The sequence below is a fragment of the Sinocyclocheilus rhinocerous genome, unplaced genomic scaffold (genome assembly GCF_001515625.1).
Source record: "Sinocyclocheilus rhinocerous isolate Xijiao unplaced genomic scaffold, SAMN03320098_v1.1 scaffold220, whole genome shotgun sequence".
NCBI classification, from domain to species: Eukaryota; Metazoa; Chordata; class Actinopteri; order Cypriniformes; family Cyprinidae; genus Sinocyclocheilus; species Sinocyclocheilus rhinocerous.
Window position 1 is genome coordinate 1,137,900 of NW_015666573.1, and position 19,478 is coordinate 1,157,377.

General features: G+C 37.5%; 2 protein-coding genes across 2 annotated transcripts in view; one reads left to right on the top strand and one right to left on the bottom strand.

Annotated features, from left to right (window-relative positions):
• LOC107732845 (serine/threonine-protein kinase SMG1-like) overlaps positions 1–12,532 on the bottom strand; it is a 36,355-nt gene extending 23,823 nt beyond the window's left edge. Inside the window, 15 exon segments of the mRNA XM_016544265.1 lie at positions 413–574; positions 1,388–1,518; positions 2,779–3,048; positions 3,124–3,225; positions 3,381–3,605; positions 3,785–3,958; positions 4,032–4,129; positions 4,200–4,272; positions 4,359–4,484; positions 4,575–4,785; positions 8,042–8,100; positions 8,872–9,008; positions 9,133–9,285; positions 9,814–9,971; positions 12,299–12,532. Coding sequence (XP_016399751.1) covers positions 413–574; positions 1,388–1,518; positions 2,779–3,048; positions 3,124–3,225; positions 3,381–3,605; positions 3,785–3,958; positions 4,032–4,129; positions 4,200–4,272; positions 4,359–4,484; positions 4,575–4,785; positions 8,042–8,100; positions 8,872–9,008; positions 9,133–9,285; positions 9,814–9,971; positions 12,299–12,375 — 2,156 coding nt within the window. The 5' untranslated portion in view covers positions 12,376–12,532.
• A 3,689-nt stretch (positions 12,533–16,221) lies between these two features.
• Positions 16,222–19,061, top strand: LOC107732858 (C-type lectin domain family 19 member A-like). Its single transcript, XM_016544279.1, has 5 exons — positions 16,222–16,338; positions 17,077–17,254; positions 17,401–17,455; positions 17,952–18,084; positions 18,577–19,061. Exons 1-5 carry the CDS (start codon positions 16,251–16,253, stop codon positions 18,651–18,653), a joined length of 531 nt encoding a protein of 176 aa, XP_016399765.1. The 5' UTR covers positions 16,222–16,250; the 3' UTR covers positions 18,654–19,061.
• The last annotated feature ends 417 nt before the right edge of the window (positions 19,062–19,478 follow it).

Here is a 19,478-nt window from a genome sequence, read left to right on the forward strand (position 1 = left end):
CATTTTTTATTATATATATATATATATATATATATATATATGATATTGTGTAAAACTAGAAATAAGCTAAATTACATTTTTAATTATGCAAGAAATCCCAAATAAGAACCAATTTTCCAATTCATGTAAAGGTTCTCAGTTCAACTTTTACTTGAAATTATTATGGCTTTGAATTTGAATATTGAAAACCCTTCTGTTTAGCATTTTTGGACACCACTGTATACTCACTAATTTCCTAAAATTCTAAACTAAATGCTGAACTGTTGCCATATGCATACAAGTAAGGAATTAAAAAGAAAGGTGTAATTACACTCATCAATGTATAAGTGATTATAGCAGCTGAAAGAGCAAGTGGTTCAGATTAATTAATCACAACAGGCCTCATTATAGACAGGCAGTGTGAGCTCTGTACCTCGCCTCAGGGTTGAGATGATCCTTGCTGAGCAGCATACCCAGCAAATTAAGGAGTGTGCTGAAATGCCTTTTGGTTGCCGTGGTAACTGTGCTGATGACAGCACCGTCGAAAAGGGATGGAGACGAAGAGCTCAGGCTGCTTGAGATAAAGTGATCATGTCTTGGGAGAAATAAAGAGAGAAAAGCAGCAGTCTATCAGTTATCACGCCTGGAGTGAGTGAGGCTAAAATCAAGTGAATGACAGTGTTTTTTGACAGTTTTATGTACACTGAAAAAAAAAATAGAATCTATGATAAAACCATATAGCACTACATAATTCATGAAACCACACTGCTACTTGCTAAACACTTCAGTGTTGTTCTGCATTTAATTTCTCACACTTTTTGTCCAATACATTTGTGATTTTAATTAAGGTTTAAAAAAAAAAAAAAAAACATTTAAATTCAGACAAATTTACTAATGAATCAGAGTTGTGTCTTATGCTCACTAAAGTTGCATTTATTTGATCAAAAATACAGCAAATAAATAATATTGTGAAATACTACAATTTTTGAAACATTTTATTTTTTTACATTTTATTTCAATATAATATATTTTTCTATTGTAAGGCAATTTGAAATGGTCACATAATCCTTCAGAAATTATTCTGATACGATTTGGTCCTCAAGAAGCGTTTCTTATTACCAATGTCCAACAGATTTTCTGCTTATATTTGTGGAAACAGTGCTACAGTTTTATTAGGATTCTTTGATGAACAAACTTCAAAAGTACAGAATTTCTTTGAAATAGAAAATTTGTAACATTACTGACCAATTTAATGCATCCTTGCTGAATAACTAGTGTTCATTTCTTTTTAAAAAATCTTACTGACCCCAAGAAGATTCATAGTGTACAATTATGCTTCTTTAAAAAATGGAAACCCTGTGCATTTTTGAAGAATCCTCATCTAGACAAGTAAATGTTGCATTGTTACCTGGTGCAGTGAGAGTAGAGTGTGTAGAGCACTGCATACTGGACGGCAGGGTGATGAACTGCTAAATCAGAGTGAACTACAACCAGATTCTGACTCAGCAGGGCAAACACAGTAGGGGACAAAGCCCACATCTGTAACACAGAAAATATGTGTTATTACGCTCTTCTCTTTCACCAGGGCGTCTGCAGAATCTGCAAGCTCAAATTTAAGACTTTTTAAGACATGCACAAAATGAATACCATATGAGCAGGGTAGGGCTATGTCTATGGTAACAAATTAAACCGTAAAATGACTGTAAAAAGTGTGATTTACAGGTCAGATACAGGTTCACAAAGTTTTTCACATTTCTGCCTTTAAACCATTTCTAAGAAAATGGATCAAAGTATCAATTATTATATTAACTTAATTATTATCAATCAAATATTATATTAATTAAATAAGACAGCAGATAGGCATATTGAAAATGCAAATTCATTCTCTGCCAGCAGGTGGCACTTTCGGAAAGGCAGAAATACAGCAGTTTCCCAGGTAACGGCTGTACACAAAGAAAGCAGCTCTCATGTTTAGCCTTTTGAAGTTTAATCATCACATTAAACCTTATCGCAATGATGATCTTAAATTTGACAACTAAAATGTAAAGCCCCGTTCACACTGCCAGCGACACACAGCGACAAGCTCCCATTAATTTTCAATGGAGAGCTGGCTACTTCCGGCGACACGAGCGACAGTGACCGTTGGCGACAGAATGTGGGCGTGTCAAGCGATGCGAGTCAAGCAACAAAAGTTAAGAAATGTTTAACTTTATGCAAATGAACAGCGAATTTCGCGAGCGACAACCAATAGGAGTGAAGAATCTGTCAGTGGCGCTCACACGTCACCGTCTCGAGTGCAGGCAAGACAGGACAGATTTCCTGAGCGATTTCACTGTTTTATATGATTTTACTGTAACCACATACATGGATATAAAAAAATGACGCGTAGAAAAGAAACTGTACACATAATAATCCACTATGATCACATTACACAAAACTGAAATTGCATGTCAAAATAACACCTTGTCAATATTTTTTTGAGACCCCCCAAAATTTCACAAATCACGTTTTCAGGGGAGCCCATGTCTTATTAAGGGGAGCCGAGCTCCCCCTAGCTCCCCCGTAGTTCGCACCCTGACATTAGAGCTACAGCAGTAGGAACGCCCACAAGCATCTTCACAAGAGTCTAGCGACATACAGCGAAAAAGTCGCTGGCAGTGTGAACGGGGCTTAAGACTTAAGGACACGTGGAAACCCTGTTTTACACATTTTCCTGTATGACTAAAAAAAACAAACAAAAAAAAAACAAACAAAAAAAAAAACACGCTTTCACAGAACTAGGTATGACTTCATGCTGACCCCGATAAGGGAGTTCTTGGTGTTGCCAATGGTGGTGAGAGCACTGAGGTTGAAGATAAGGATAAACTCTGCTCTCTCTGGGCTGAACTGCAGCTGGCTGAAGGCAGGATGTTGTATGTTAGGACAGGCAGCAGGCAAACCCAGAGGGCTCAGCAAACTGTTCAGCGCACAACCCATCTCGCCCAAGACCAGTTTATAAGCTGCCTCCAGTGTAGGGATGTTCTTTAGGCTCAGCACAGCATGATACACTCCATGTGCGGCTGTCATCACCTGTGACAAACAAAAATGCGTTAACTCATAGCTGTTGTGTGTTGAATTTATAACAACTGAGGTTAATGATTGTACCTTTATTTCTCTGTGAAAGCGCAGCTCCAAGAGATGAGAATTTGGGGCCAGCAACTTCTCCACAAAGGCAGCAGGGATTTTGGTGTTTATCTGATCAACAATCTACAATCAACAAATAAAAAATGACTAAAAGTGTGAAAAAGATTTTCAATCAAACCATAATAGTAACAAGGCCAAAGTGTGACCAGTCATTTACGTAAATCCCTTAAATTGTACTCCAGTCTGTCATTTATTGGATTAATCAAGTCAAGTCCTACCAGAGTAAGCAGGGTGAGGACGGACATGCTGTATTCTGGTCCGCAGCACTGACAGCTGTCCAGCTGGTCTAGGCCATAAGAGATTACAGCATCAATCTGCAGCTGGCTGGCCAAGTCCATGCTCACCAGTAGGACACACACACACTCATTTCCTGCTGTCAGCACTGCCTCCGAGAAGAACACCTGCTTGGCTGTGGTGACACAGGCCAAAACACGATTCAAAACCTGTGAGTGAGAAAATGTAAACAATTTATGTCAGATCAGTAAAGGACTGCGTGTGTATTCTCAGCTTGTTCAGAAGTGTTAGTCGATCTATAATTGAACATCAGTTTAACTTAGATTATCTATTTGTATTGCAGTAACACAGATAACTGAAGCAGAGGCCATGCGTGTTGGAAACTAACATCAGTGACATATGCTTCTGTGATTGGAGGCCCTCTGATAGGGTTGAACCGTTCTCCGATGCTGTGCACAACAGTGCTAAAAACTCTCAACAGGGCTGCCAGTTTTGGCAGGGATACCGTGGGAGGGGGAATGTCCTCGTCTCCTGATTCCCCAGATACAACAGGACTCAAATCCTATAAAAGGAAAGAGTATTAGAACCTCAGAAATCTCATAATTAAGGGACAATGAGAAAACAATTCACGTTACCTCAGCATACGCCTCCATATCTTCCAAAAATTGACCCAATAATGTAGTTGAAAAGCTTAAATCTGCCACCCAAAACTGCTCCAGACTCTGTAACCAGCCTAGAAAGATAGATTGAGACAGGTTAGACAGGTTATTTCCCAAAAAAACTCAATATAAAACAAATCTTACCAGACACTTGTTGAGTAAGAGACTGTTTCTGTGTGTGGTCTATATGCCAACCTACTAAGATATCCACTGTGTCCTGTAAAACGAAAACAGCAGTTCATCTACAAATTCTTTCCTTTCAGACATCCAGATTTTAAATTTAAGACTGCTTGTGCCGCTTACTCTGAAATTGGTGCTGAATATGTGTGGATAACAACGGGCCACCAGCAAAATACATTTCACACTTTGGCACAACAGCTCTGGTGTGTCCAAGTTCTCTAATATAGACTGAAGGCTGCTCATCACCAACTGAATGACAAAACAGTAAAACATTTCAGCCACAGAAAAAGATTATACAGAATGGTAATCCAAGATTTAGCAATGGAACTGAATAAATACCTGCATTACAGTCGAAAAAGCCTTCTCCCCTGCTGTTTCAAGTGCCTTGTGCACTGCCACCAGGTACAGATGCTTCACCTCATCCTTTGTGGACACACTGAGCTTGAGGAACATCCACTTAAAGATCCTCTCGGCTTCATAACTGAGGGTGGCACAGAGCACTCCCAGGCAGCACGCGGCCTCCTGCCTAAGCTCCTGCAGAAGCTTACTACTGTAAGGCCAAACAGAAAACCACAGAACCGTGTGATCAGGTATTGCATGGGTTTATTTTGCAATAATGACCAGCTGACTGTACACTATCCTGCTTAATTTAAGGCTCAATGCTAAAAAAAATTTCTACTGGCCCGACTGGGACAGTGGTTAAATGTTTTTACTTGCCCTGTCAGAAAAATTAATTAATTGTTGTTGTTATCATTGCTTTTGACCCATGTTATCTTATATTCTAATAAAGAAGCTTATGTGACACCAATATTTTAGATACCAGTTACATTTTACAATTCTCCATTCTAATTTCAATACCACAGCAAAAACTAGCCTAACAAATATAAAGTTCAAACATTATTAAAGACAAGTGAACAGTCAGTGAATAAGAGCAAATGAACAAATTACAAGCAATAGCACAAATAAATAAATAGAACAATGACACAAATTAAAGATGCTTTAGATTTGTAGATGTTGAAGTATAGAAATTGAATACTTAAATGTAAAATAACATTGCATATTATTCACTGTATAAATTAAATATATAGATTAATCAGTGTTAAGCTTAATTAAACTTTGCCTTACAATGATCCCCGTGTGCACATCCATTAAAGGGATAGTTCACCCAAAAATGAAAATCACCCCATGATTTACTGACCCTCAAGCTATCCAAGGTGTATATGACATTCTTCTTTCAGACGAATACAATCGGAGTTATATTAAATAATATCTAGGCTAATCTATGCTTTATAATGGGAGTGGATGGTAGCCCAAAATTTGAAGTCCAAAAATTGCACCCATCCATCATAAAAAGTACACCACACGGCTCCGGGGGGTTAATAAAGGCCTTCTGAAGCAAAGTGATGTGTTTGTGTAAGAAAAATATCCATATTTAAAACTTTATAAAAAGTAATCTCTAGCTTCTGCTAAACTGGGACGCAACTCTCTCGTGAACGCGCATACGACAGTCGAGCCGTGTGGTGTACTTTTTATGATGAATAGGTGCAATTTTTTGGACTTCAAATTTTGGCCTACCATCCACTTCCATTATAAAGCATGGATTAGCCTGGACATTATTTAATATAACTCCAATTGTATTCGTCTGAAAGTGAAAGTCATATACGCCTAGGATGGCATGAGGGATGCTTATCCCTTTAAGACTAGAGGTCAACCAATAGTGGATTTTACCAATACCGATAGCTAGGTTGGACCACACTGGCCGATACTGATTAATCAAACGATAGTTTTTAAAATGGATACTGAACGAAAACTAAAATAGTGCTTTACTATTAATAAATAAATTAATAAATAATGTACTGAACCATACTTCGTAAATGAATTAAAAAAAAAAAAAAATTAAACAATTATATATTGATCATTAAAGCTAGTTCACAGTTTGTTAACTAATGTTTACAGAAGCAACTTCAAAATTTTAAAATGTATTAGTAGACATTGAAATTAACACACTCCAACTAGATGGTCATCTTTAAATATCTACACAAATGCGATAGCGTTGAAATTACTTACATATGGATATTGTATGTATACTCTCACACTTTAATTGCTTCTATTCTAGAACACATGACGATTTTCTAATCAAAATAACAAAATATGGCAGTCGCACACTGGGCAAAAAGCATAGCGCTGCATCTAGTACTCACAGGTATCAGATATCACACACACCGGACACATCGTGTTTTGTTCAAGCGGTGGTCTAAAACAGTTTATTTAATCATGACACAGGCAAAAGTTCACTTCAAGAAAGATAAAAAAAAAAGTGGCATTGATGAGTTTGAAGTTCGGTGTTTAAAAAAAACAGAGCAAAATGGAAAGAAAAAGTGAGATCTATATTAGGGCTGCCACTAATGACTATTTTTATTTCGATTAATCTATCGACTAATTTATCGATTAATGTAAACGATTAATTTCCCACAAAAAATCAACAATTTTACTTAAGAATATTTTATTAAACTATTTTATTAAACCAAATGAAATCCAAATTTCTATGAAATCCTTTTTTAAAGTGCAACAGAGTGCAAGAAGCAAGTGTCCATCCCATAGTCCAAATCACTGAAATCAAAGTTCAGTATTATAGTGTAAGAATGACAACATATCCACGTGTTCTAGTCTACTATGAAGTCGAGGATTTTAAAAAATCGAAAAGTCTAATAAAATCGACGAATCGCGAAAGCCCTAATCTATATTATAGCTCTCTATACTTGCGTGTGTTTTGGTCACATTGTTTTTACCATTTGAGGTGCTAATGTTCACGTCCTCTCAGTCTTGAGAACAAACATACTGCTGTTGTGTAGTCATTAATGCAGCATCTAGTCAACAAATTGATTACTTAGCAATGATATGAAAACATGCACTACAGTGTACTGTGTACACACGGTTTCATTGTCTGCTTTGACAATGTGTAGTGGCATCAGTGATTTCACCTCTAGAGGCCGCTCTCATGCTGTATAATGGCAGGGAGCCTTCTCAGCCACTCCAACATATGTAACCCCGAAAAACTATCGGCATGGATTTTTGCCAATAGCCAATAATTCCAGCAATCAACTATCATTGCCGATTAATCGGCAAAACCGATACATTGGTCGACCTCTAATTAAGACTGTAGGGTGTCTCAATAATTATTTTAGGTTTCAGAGGTGAGCTTGGGAGCGCCCCCTTTGCGACCACTATGCACCCTCGATGCGCACAACTGCAGAGCCCAAACTGAGCTGAGCCCAAATTTTGACCTGAAAATTATTACATGGCATTATGTCACAAAAGTGTGGACCTGGAGGAAGACCGCAAAGGCTTAGGGTGCCATTTGGGACAGGGCCTATGCATTATTGCAATATCTATAGAAATTTAGAAAAAGCCACATTCAATTTCATATTTAACTTTGCTTATTGTGGGTTTTCTCCTCTTTTGGCCAATGAATCACACTCAAAATACAAGAATAGGGAGACAGAAAGATTTTGTAATCATAACTTTACAAAAGCATATAAAAAGACCTTGCCGTTGATTGGCACTTCCTGTGGAGTGGGGTGTCTAACACCCAGTCCCTTTCATGTACTTAGCATGTAATTCCCAGACTGGAAGGCTAACTTATCTCAGGTATGGCAAAATGTAATAATGGCCGGTTAAATTGTTTATGAGTAGGATTCAGCGAGGTATTCGTAACATTTCGTGAACAGTGAAGTGCTAAATATACCCTCAATGGAGTGAATTCTGATAACTCCCCATTGTGTTAAAAATAGGCTGTGCAGTCATACCTCTCGTTCAAAATGTCATTCAGGGTGCTCAAAATGGAATCCAACTGTTTCACTAGGACCTGTAATGTATGAATACAAACAATACAGATTAAAAACAGTTTAACTCTAGAGACACATAAAAATCCATTTGTGCATGTCAGACCGTACCACTTTATTTTCAGAGTGCACAATGAACTCCCTCATTTGTTTTACAGTGGCCAGTCTGCGTTCCCGGTCATCTTCCCGTGATGCTCTCCGCAGAAGATTGACCAGACGAGATTCCTCAGAGTGAGCCAACGGTCGGTCTGGGATATAAAAAAGAAAGTGATGCTAGTAAATAAATGAATGCAACAGCCCCACTTAAGCTCCAAGGTAATTCAATCCAAACAAGCAACATATGAGCACTGAAAGGTGAATGCACCCTGTGATTTCCTCATGTCCTTTGCAGCTAAAGCACGGTTTCCATGCTGAAAAGTGGTTATATCAGTAGTCACATCATTGGTTCTCAACTCTTGCCCCAGCGACTTCCGACCATAAGTATTTTCAGAGAGGCCTCCATCAGCATCATATCCACCTAGAAAGCAAGAACACCTTCAGTTCCTTCCCTAAAGGAATAACATTTGTAAATCTGAAATTCATGAAAAAACACCACATAAGACATTAAAAAGCATAAATTACATGTTAGAACATTGTACCACCAAAGTAGGTACTATGAAATGTCATTCAGGGTGCTCAAAATGGAATCCAACTGTTTCACTAGGACCTGTAATGTATGAATACAAACAATACAGATTAAAAACAGTTTAACTCTAGAGACACATAAAAATCCATTTGTGCATGTCAGACCGTACCACTTTATTTTCAGAGTGCACAATGAACTCCCTCATTTGTTTTACAGTGGCCAGTCTGCGTTCCCGGTCATCTTCCCGTGATGCTCTCCGCAGAAGATTGACCAGACGAGATTCCTCAGAGTGAGCCAACGGTCGGTCTGGGATATAAAAAAAGAATGCTGTTGCTGATGCTAGTAAATAAATGAATGCAACAGCCCCACTTAAGCTCCAAGGTAATTCAATCCAAACAAGCAACATATGAGCACTGAAAGGTGAATGCACCCTGTGATTTCCTCATGTCCTTTGCAGCTAAAGCACGGTTTCCATGCTGAAAAGTGGTTATATCAGTAGTCACATCATTGGTTCTCAACTCTTGCCCCAGCGACTTCCGACCATAAGTATTTTCAGAGAGGCCTCCATCAGCATCATATCCACCTAGAAAGCAAGAACACCTTCAGTACCTTCCCTAAAGGAATAACATTTGTAAATCTGAAATTCATGAAAAAACACCACATAAGACATTAAAAAGCATAAATTACATGTTAGAACATTGTACCACCAAAGTAGGTACTATGCTTTATAAGCAGGGCAAAAATAAATTTACATGGTATAATCTAGGTAGGTGATATAACCAAAATCTTATTTCACAATATATACACATCACTATTATTTTAGTTATTTTATAAAAATAAAAATTGATTTATTTGCACAAGGAACCTCTGGGACATTACAAAAAAAAGAAAAACCCTTGCTGACGTTACTTTCTCTTTCTCTAAACAGAAACCTTAACCAGGGTGACACACAAGAGAGAAATCAAACAATCATCCAACCCTCAGATACCGGACCAGCAGAAAGACACATGCTATTGACGTTGAAAACCACAGTAATGAAGGTGAAAAACACTGTGATTAAAATCCAGCTGATTAAAGCCAGGCTAAACAAAGGGCCACATGAAGCACACACCTCCTTCTTCGAGTACATCTGCAGCAGTGAAGGCATCATTGTGCAGTGGTGGAGTGCCAGGCTGGTCAGAGGGCAGAATATCGAAAAGAACTTCTGAACCGCGGTCTCTAGAGACACTGCTCTTCACACCGTCCTGGCTGGCTGACAGACTGTCGCCTCTAAAAAACATTCAATATACCATCAGTGACTACACCAACTTAACTGCCCATGATCACGTTGAAGTCAGCATGCTAAAGCTTAACAACAGGTGACCACTTATTGTGCAACTGGAGAAAAATGGGTTGGTCTTTACTCATTCATTACATCATATGTATAAAATACAACAATTTGTTTACACATCCTTTCAAAAGTCATTATCAGTAAGATTTTTAAATGTTTTTGAAAGAAGTCTCTTCTGCTCAGCAAGGCTACATTTATTTGATCAAACATACAGTAAAAACAATAAGATTGTGAAATAACTAACATTTAAAAGATTTTTTAAAATTTGAATATATATTTAAAAGTAATTACTGTGTGGCAAAGCTGAATTTTCAGCAGCCAGTCTTCAGTGTCACATGATGATACGCTGATTTGAAGAAAAAAAAAAAAAAATTTATAATGTCTTCCCTGCCACTTTTGATCAATTTAATGCTTTTTGGTAAAAAGTATTTTTAAAAAAAAATCTTACTGACCTCAAACTTTCGAAGGATAGTATACATATCCATTGCTCATGTACAAAAGGAACATTTACATAAGAACACATTGCTACTGAACAAATGCAACTGTTGAGTTAGATCTATACAAACTTTAATTGTTGCCAGTGGAATAAATCAACAGGTATCTGTCAAATTATGTTACCCAAAAACTGACACTCACCACCATGTCATGCCAAATCTATAAGCTTTTCTTCTATGGAACACCAAATGATAAATTGGATCAGTCCACTTTGAAACTGTATCATTCAGACCAATGAAGTGAATCAGTGAATTCACTGATAAGATCAATGAACTCAGATATCAATGAAATCAAACTATTTTTTCCCCTCAATTTGGAACCTGACATCAATTATCATTAACTTTCATTATGTTGGAAAAAATGTGGCTATTTATTTTTCAAAAAATTATATTTTGTGTTCCAGTGAAGAAAGAAAGTCATACAAGTTTGGAACATGATGTGAACTGACTGAATGAGATGACAAACTTCCTTTTTTTTGTTTTGTTTTTTTGAGTGAACTATAACTTTAATAACCCAACATTTTGAATTCCACCATTTCATAGAAATATAAGGTTGATTATTTATATCACCTGTCAAACATTTAATTGCAAACTTTCCTAACGAGTCAGAAAGTACTAGCAACAGAACTCACAATTTGAACCATTAATTCGATAAAGACGCACAATTCATGAATCTTCCCTGGCTATTCATAAAATTGCATCTGCATCCGGGACTTATGGACAAAACGTCATTTGACAGTCCAGCTGAGATTTCGTTTTTCCACATGGTTTCAAATAATGAAACTCATCTGAAAACTGTGAATGGTCATCCTAAATAAATACATCAAGTTTCAAAGTTACTGATTGGACATAATTAGCAGGCAAGTTGAAGATTGAATTCAAACAATTAACCAGTTTTCACGCTTGAAGTTCAATGTACTCGTTGCCAATTCCTAAGCTTTCCAGACAAACACAGGCACACTCGGCTGACTTTGACATTCAGTCCATGCTTCAGCTGGTTTCTCCGGTTTAAACTACAAAAATGTAAAAATTAAAGCGGTTTAAAACTACAAATAAACGTTTAAGGTTAGACACGAGGAATCCGCTTCCCAGTCAGGGGTAAACGTAACAACGAAAATAATGGAGCTGGTTAGCAAACTGACACGAGCGTCGCGATTTATGTGAGCTTCACTGGAGGAGTTAAAAAAATGCATTAAATCAGTATGAGACGAATATTATCCCGTATGTCTGCAGTATACACACTACAACATAAATCGACTTACTAACTTCAGTGCAAATGTTAAAATAGTAACCTTATGTAGCTTGTGGCTAAACGTGTCAGACCACACGCGTTTCTCCACACAAACCACAAATGAACGCCACGACACTCTGAATACATCCGCGTGTCCGTCAAAACACACAAATCCCTGCTGTTTCACTCACATTTTTGCTCAGTCTACAAACCAAGGCTAGCGAACAAACACAAACATGATAATTATCGCCAGTATACGCCGACTGTTTGTGCATTAGCTTATGCTAACATCTGCTAACCAACCTGAAAAAATGAACAAGAGCGTTTGACATCTGTCGGGTTAACTGTGCGGCGTTGTTATTCCCACAGACTAGAGCTCAGCGACATTATCGTGCGATGTGGTGTGAGATGAATGCTTAGAAAAGTCTCCTCACGTGGAGATAGACCGTTGCCGCGTTTCATAAAGAGGCGAACGAGAGCAAGGCCTCACTGAAGCCTCGGTCTGCAGTGCGAGTTCTCGGCCGCGTGGTGCGCTACTGACCTGGGCTGCCAGTCATTCCAGTTTCGCTGCAGTTTGTGGGCGCTGCTCAGCCGAGACCCGAGGGTTTTGCGGCTCATTACCTTCGCGAAGACAGCATGACCCGTCTAAAACGGGAAGAGTCCGCAAACAAACCCTAATTTCACCGTTCAGTTAATGCCCATGCACAGGGTTGAAATGCACTGTGTGTTTGAAACTGAGAGGCAGCGGCCTGACCCTCCCATCTATTTCTCTACTCTTGACTCTTTCCGTCACCGCGGTTCACACGGCGGCTTCTCCATCTGTCGGTGGATAGAAGTAACTGCAGCTCTATTGTTATTAGTGCAAATCCCGAAGCAAATACATTTCCCATGGTGCCTACACGCACAATGGCAGAAACGTGGACTTACTTAAAATAACTCCAAGGTTGTTCGTTCACTTGAAGCTGCAAGTGAAGTGGCACGAGTAGGTTAAGCAGGAAAAAGTAATTATTTGAATGTGTGATTTCACCTAAACTTCACTTGAGCAGAAAATAGAAACATCTGTTGAGGTAGCCCGATTCACTGTGTGGTTGCCTAGTGACAACAAGATGTGTATGAAATGGAGAAAAAGGAAGAAGAGCTTCAACCACAGAAAAAAGAAAACCAGCATTTCAGTGCTGTTTAACTAAACCCATCTTGTTAAAGTTTCCCATTCACCATTAGATTCAGGGAGGCACATTATGTTTGGTTTTATTTTTGGTACATTGTTATTGGTAGGTATGCTCACAACACAATTTCTCCAATTCGTGTTGATATTATTATTATTATTATTATTATTGTGTTGATTCTTTAAACCCCTTTTCGCTTTTGACCCCTAAACATTCTTAAACCAAGATACATGTACTTGAGAATATTATTGATATTAAGTCTTGTTTTCTGATTGATCAAAATCAAGTGAGTTTAGGCTTAAATCGAGAAAAATATATATTTGGGGTAAGCAAATTAAACTTGTTTACCATTTGAATTAAATTTTTTTTGTTTTTGTTTCTTGTTTTGAGCATAAACTCGCTTATTTATTATTATTATTATTATTATTATTATTTTCCAGAAATCACACATTGCTTTATTACGCCACAAGATGGTAGCAAGGAGCTAAAGCAGAATTCCTCAGCCCAATATTTGTTTTCTCCTACTTTTCTGTCATGTCTTGCAGTAATATCCAATAAAACTCAAGCCATTGCACTTGTTCCAGTAATTAGAAAGATATGGTCCACTGAAAACTGCACATTCTCTTGCACAAAGCCTTGCTGTGATATCACTCGTTTTGTGGCACCCTTGCCCACCTCAATACATGGTTCTGAAGTTGCTAAGCAACAATGTGCACAATAAACACTGTAGCAGTACACAGAGATGACAGCTGGTGACTTAAGGAGATTATCTGGCTCACAGTGTGTTATTGCACCCTTTGAGTTAACTAGGACTGTTAATTAAGTCTATAACTATATTGCAAACCATTATTGGACACATTTTTGTGTTTTGTGGGGGGAAAAAATCCCTAAGCACAGCAGAAAGCATTTCCAATTTCATGGAAATTGCTCATTGGAGGTCAGCAGAGCTCTCAGCTCTCATAATTAACAATATGTACAGCTGTTCGATTGTCCTGCAACAGGAAGTACTGAATGTCACAGCTGTTGCTAATGGTGCACCACCATCTGCACTACACCTGAGGGATTACAAGCAATGTAGGAAAATGTAAGAAAAGATAACCAGAGACATTTTTTTTTCTGGAATGAATCATCCCTTTTCAATGTAAAATGTACAACAAGAACATAATTTTGTTAATTCTACCAATAAAATGGGGTGCTATGTGTCATCACATGTCTGCACATCAGCTAGCTTTGAACTGACTCAAAATCAATACCAGACTCAAAAAGGATATTTTTAGCTAGCTCCTCAAACAGGTCATGGGTACTCCCAATGATGGAAATGTCTGAACTACATTCTCATTGTTGGCTTGGTCAAAAGTTTGGTGATCCAGGGAATGTGGTTTTATAAAGACGATTTTGAAGAACCCTAATGCCAGTCATGTGGCCACATACACATTGTACAGTTTCAGGAGTGACAATCGTATTTAAATACGAGAGTGAATCCCCTAAATTATCGCTTTGTGTGTGTACGGAAGAATTACAGCAACCAAAGACTTATGTTTGGCGTTCTTAACTAAGCCACCGTTATTTATGATTAGACAGCTGCTTCTCAGAGTGCATGCGCTCTCAAAGTGTTGTCATGTCTGCTTATTATTAAGCGTCTTTGGGCTTGTTGTTTGGGTTTGTAGAATTCAGTTCGGTTGTAGAATGTGGTTGTCACTTGAACTGGGTGTGTACAGAACCGGACTAAAAGGTGAATTGACAACCGAATTTTGGTGCAGTGTGTACATGGCCACTATACAGTGAAATAGGCATGTAATTGAAAGCTTGAAAAGTTATTTAAAGATATATCCTTCTTGTCTGTTTTGCATGTTAGATATTATTTGTCTAAACCTGGCAGGATGCAGCAACAGGACATACCAAACGACTCATTTTAGAGACCATATTTAGCTTCAGTCTCATCTGGAAATCTTAAATGGAGGCCTTCTTCAGTATAAGAATGAGTCATATCTCCACGCTCTTGCCCTTAGCTGTTATAGACTGCAGCCCTCACAAAGATAAGAGGAATTCTGGGCCTTTAATAGCATGGGCTCTGTCGGCCATGAGATAAAGCAGACATGCTATCAAATGCAAGACAGTGTCTGGGGAGACTAATGGAACTAAGCAAGTAGTGTGAATTGGGTGTTCAATAATTCTGCAGGCAAGCTGGATGTCATGATATTTCCAATAAATTATTACAAGATGAAATGTTTCCATTGATTTGAAAGTAAACCATTTGACTAGTGGTTATTTTCTTACTTTATTCTAGAGGCAAACATGTTGGTATTTCTGAAGCATTTATCTTTACTCATTCCAGGTTGCTGAGGTTAATGAGGAATCACAGGTCAGTTGTGTTTGATGTTTCTGCAACAATATGAATTAGATGCTGTCCACCTGATTATGTAAAAACCATGTAAAATTTAAAATTGCATAAGGTCATAGGAATTAAATATACTCTAACAAACATAATACTGACTTAGAACACCAGTAAATATAATTGCCTTGCCTTACCTTATTGATTTTATTTAACAAATTAAGTTACATTTAGGTAAATTAAATTAAATCTGAAATAAAATCAGTAATTTTGAATAATAAAATAACTTAATTTTTTACATTAGACACCATCAACAACAGATATGAATTTGTAGTTCCTTCTAATATTTTAAGAACAAAATTGTTAGATAAGGTGTTTGGACATACATTTTTTTTTTGCCATTTGTGATATGAATATATGATATTTACCAAGGCTGCATTCATTTGTAAAAAAAACTAACAAAACAAAAAAAAAAAAACAGTAAATGTAAATGTTTTCTATTTTAATATATTTTCAAATGTAATTTATTCCTGTGATGGCAAAGCTGAATTTTCAGCAGCATTTACTCCAATCTTTATGATCCTTCAGAAATCATTCATATTGATTTGGTGCTATAGAAAGTTCCAAAAAAAAAAAAAAAAAAAGCATTTATTTGAAACAGACATTTTTATAACATTATAAATGTCTTTAGTGTCACTTTTGATTTATTTAATGCATCCTTGTTGAATAAAAATATTAATTTATTAATAAAAACTCTCTGACTTAGTGTATGTAGTAAATTGGATAGTGTATGTAGTAAATTGTCCACCCAGGGAGCATTACACTGGGTTAATGACACAAAATATCAATTTTTGGCCCTTGGGTTCTCTCTTTCTCCCTTTCTTACACAGCCTGATGTCAGTGTTTTGGACTTGACCAAGTAGGAAGAGTCCAACAAAAAGGCAGGGGCTGAGAGAGGCTCACACACCCTCTATCTCCTCTCTCTTGAACTAAACATGCTCTGTTGGGAATTGTGTTTAGCCCTACTGATCACCGGCTTCCCAGTGTGGGCTCTGCCTTCAACTAACATCAAGATCACGCAAGGTGAGTTCCACCGGATACAGCGCAGACACATATGCTTTAATTTGCTTCTTTACATGGCGAATAGACAATCTCAAGCTAAACAAGAGATGCTTTGCGAAGTTATAGATGCTTCTGTTTATAATGGATAGTTTTAACCTGTATTTTGCAGCCATTTTTCTCGATGAATGAGGATATGTGACATCAATGCGATGCTTGCCATGTTTTATTGATTTACAAGAGCTCAGACTAGCAATGAAAGCATCTTTAAAGGTTAAGTATAAGTCAGATTTGGAAGGCAAGAAAAGTTTTCTTGTAACATAATACGTTGGGAAAATAGCCACTATACTAAATAATTCAACTGCGTTATATCTACAAATGCCTTAACCTTACAATTGATTTATTATTTATTTAGGACACATTTTTTCCTTACATTTAGCTGACTTAAATGATTGTAATGTAATATTAAAATACTGTAATATTTATAATTTTTGGTGGATAGTGTAGCTTATAATTGTTTTTGTTGCGTAACAGAATTTCTCTATAGCTCTTGCACAGCTCAAACTAAATTGAAAGCAGGCTGGTGCTGTGAAAAGGAAACAATGACAATATATTTTGAAATCAGCTAGATACTTTCCAGATGATGTTTCAAATAACGTAATAATATAATTTTCTGGTGTTTGTAAGTGTTTGACCTATTATGTGCTCATACTGTACTGAAATGTTAATTTAAAATGGATTTGTCATTACCGTTTCCTCTAGCACTGCCCCTGCAACTGTCAGACTCAATGCAGCCTGTGACATGTCCGCTCTTCTGGACTGAATTTGAGGGTTTCTGTTACCGCTTCTTCCCCTTGAACCGCACATGGGCTGAGGCAGATCTGTACTGTGCCGAGTTCTCAAACGGACACAAATCTGCCAAACTCACCTCCATCCACAGGTATGACTCCCCACCGACAGTGCTGAGATGCCACAATTTGTCTTACAGTACAGGATTTTGCTGGAGCTTCTATTAAAAAAATACTTTCTCATAACTTTTTTTCATAGCTGGGAGGAAAATGTGTTTGTCTATGATCTTGTGAACAGCCGTGTACCAGGAATTCCAACAGATATCTGGATCGGCCTTCATGATAGAAGACAGGTAAACATGGTAACATTAAGAGCAAGCCGAAATATTCACACGCATGTAGTGCGTGAATGATTCACTGATGTTTTATTTACTAGGATGCAATGTGAAGCAGTCATGATTTTTATTACCCATGCATGAAAAACATTAACAGCTATATGACTGACATAGCTTGTCTGTGTTGTAAAAAGCCAAGTCCAGTATGTAAAACCTCCCACTAATAATCCCATGAATGGAAATTATAGTTTCTCTGAGTGACGTTTAATCATTTCCAGACAGCGGTGAACCAACACTTCTAGCACCAGGTTGAGGTAGATAGTTAATGGATGATGTTGTAACAAACCCTCAGATCTGTAAACTGAAAGTTTCTCTGGGATCCTGGATCAAATGATCCAAAAAGCTCCAAAGCTGTAAACTCATGCCTTGCAGGAAGATTTTACTTATCATTTCAGGGTCAAAGGGCAAGGAGCAAGCAAATGTGATAGCATTGTTAATCATAGTTTGTCGACAGGAGGGCACTTTGGAGTGGACAGATGGGTCACTCTATGAATACAGTTACTGGGATGGAAATCAACCAGATGATGGCATCCATCGCATCCCTGAGGAGGAGGACTGTGTGGAGATCTGGTACAGACAAAACAGTGGTGAGTTCACAATAGTTTCAATCATAAAACAGCAATTAATTTACTTAATTTAGTACATATTATGAAACAATCATTCAAAACTTTGTCATTGCGTGTGAAAGAAGTCTTTTGTGCTCACCAAGGCTGTAATTTGTATTTGATCAATATAGCAAAAACAGTAATATTGCAAAAAATATTTTAAAATAACATATATATATTTTTTTTCAAATGTAATTTAATCCTGTAATGGCAAAGCTGTATTTTCAGCCATTACTCCACAGCCATTACTTCAGTGTCACATGATCCTTCAGAAATCATTCTAATAGGCTGATTTGGTGCTCGAATAACATTTCCTATTATTATCAATGATGAAAACAGTCGTGCTGCTAAATATTTTTGTGGAACCAATAATAAGAGATATATATATAGTTGATTGACAGCCCCACTAATTATGTAACATTACTAAGACAGGACAAAATGAAGAAACTGTTTGTATCTTTCCATCTTTTGCAGCACTGAGGTCTTGGAACGACAACAATTGTGATAAGGCCTTTCCATTCGTCTGTAAGATTCCTACACTGGAAAACTAACCACAGATCCAAGATTGTTTATCCAATTCTTTATCATCAACACTGACACCCAACATCACTCAATCACAGTGCAGCAACCAGATGTCCACTCATCTCCATCCCTGCAGTGATGAAGGGCTCTCTCCAGCCTGCTATAGGCACTTCATGTGCATTTCTCTCCCCTTTACTCCAATTCCCTGCCCCCATCATCCTCCCATCACTGTTGTTATAGTGCTGTTTTCTTGGTCCTTTGGGGCCATGAATCATGACATACATTTCTCTGTTCCACAAATTTGGAAATGAACCCTTAAGGTGCTGTTGATAATATTGGACATTGATGTTGGTGATATTGTTGCGAATTAGTTAGTTGTAGCCAGAGACCTGCACTGGTGTCCACATGCACACACATTCTTGCATATGTGGTTTACGGGGACTCTCCATAAGTGTCATGTTTTTTATACTGTACAAACTGTATTTTCTATCCACGTACCCTAAGTCTACACCTAAACCTACCGCTTACAGAAAACGAATAAAAAAAAAACACCATTTAGTGTGTTTTTTTAAGCCATTTGGTTTACGGGTACGCAGGAAGTGTCCACATAAACCATGCTTATGTTGTAGTACCCATGTCATTATATACACATTTGTGTCCTCATAAACCATATATACCAGAAATCAAACACACACACACACATACAGGTTTGTTTTTGTGAAAAGTGGGGACATTCCATAGGCGTAATGGTTTTTATACTGTACAAACTGTATGTGCCATTGCCCTACACCTAAACCTACCCCTTACAGGAAACTTTGTGCTATTTCAGATTTTCAATACACTCCATTCTGTGT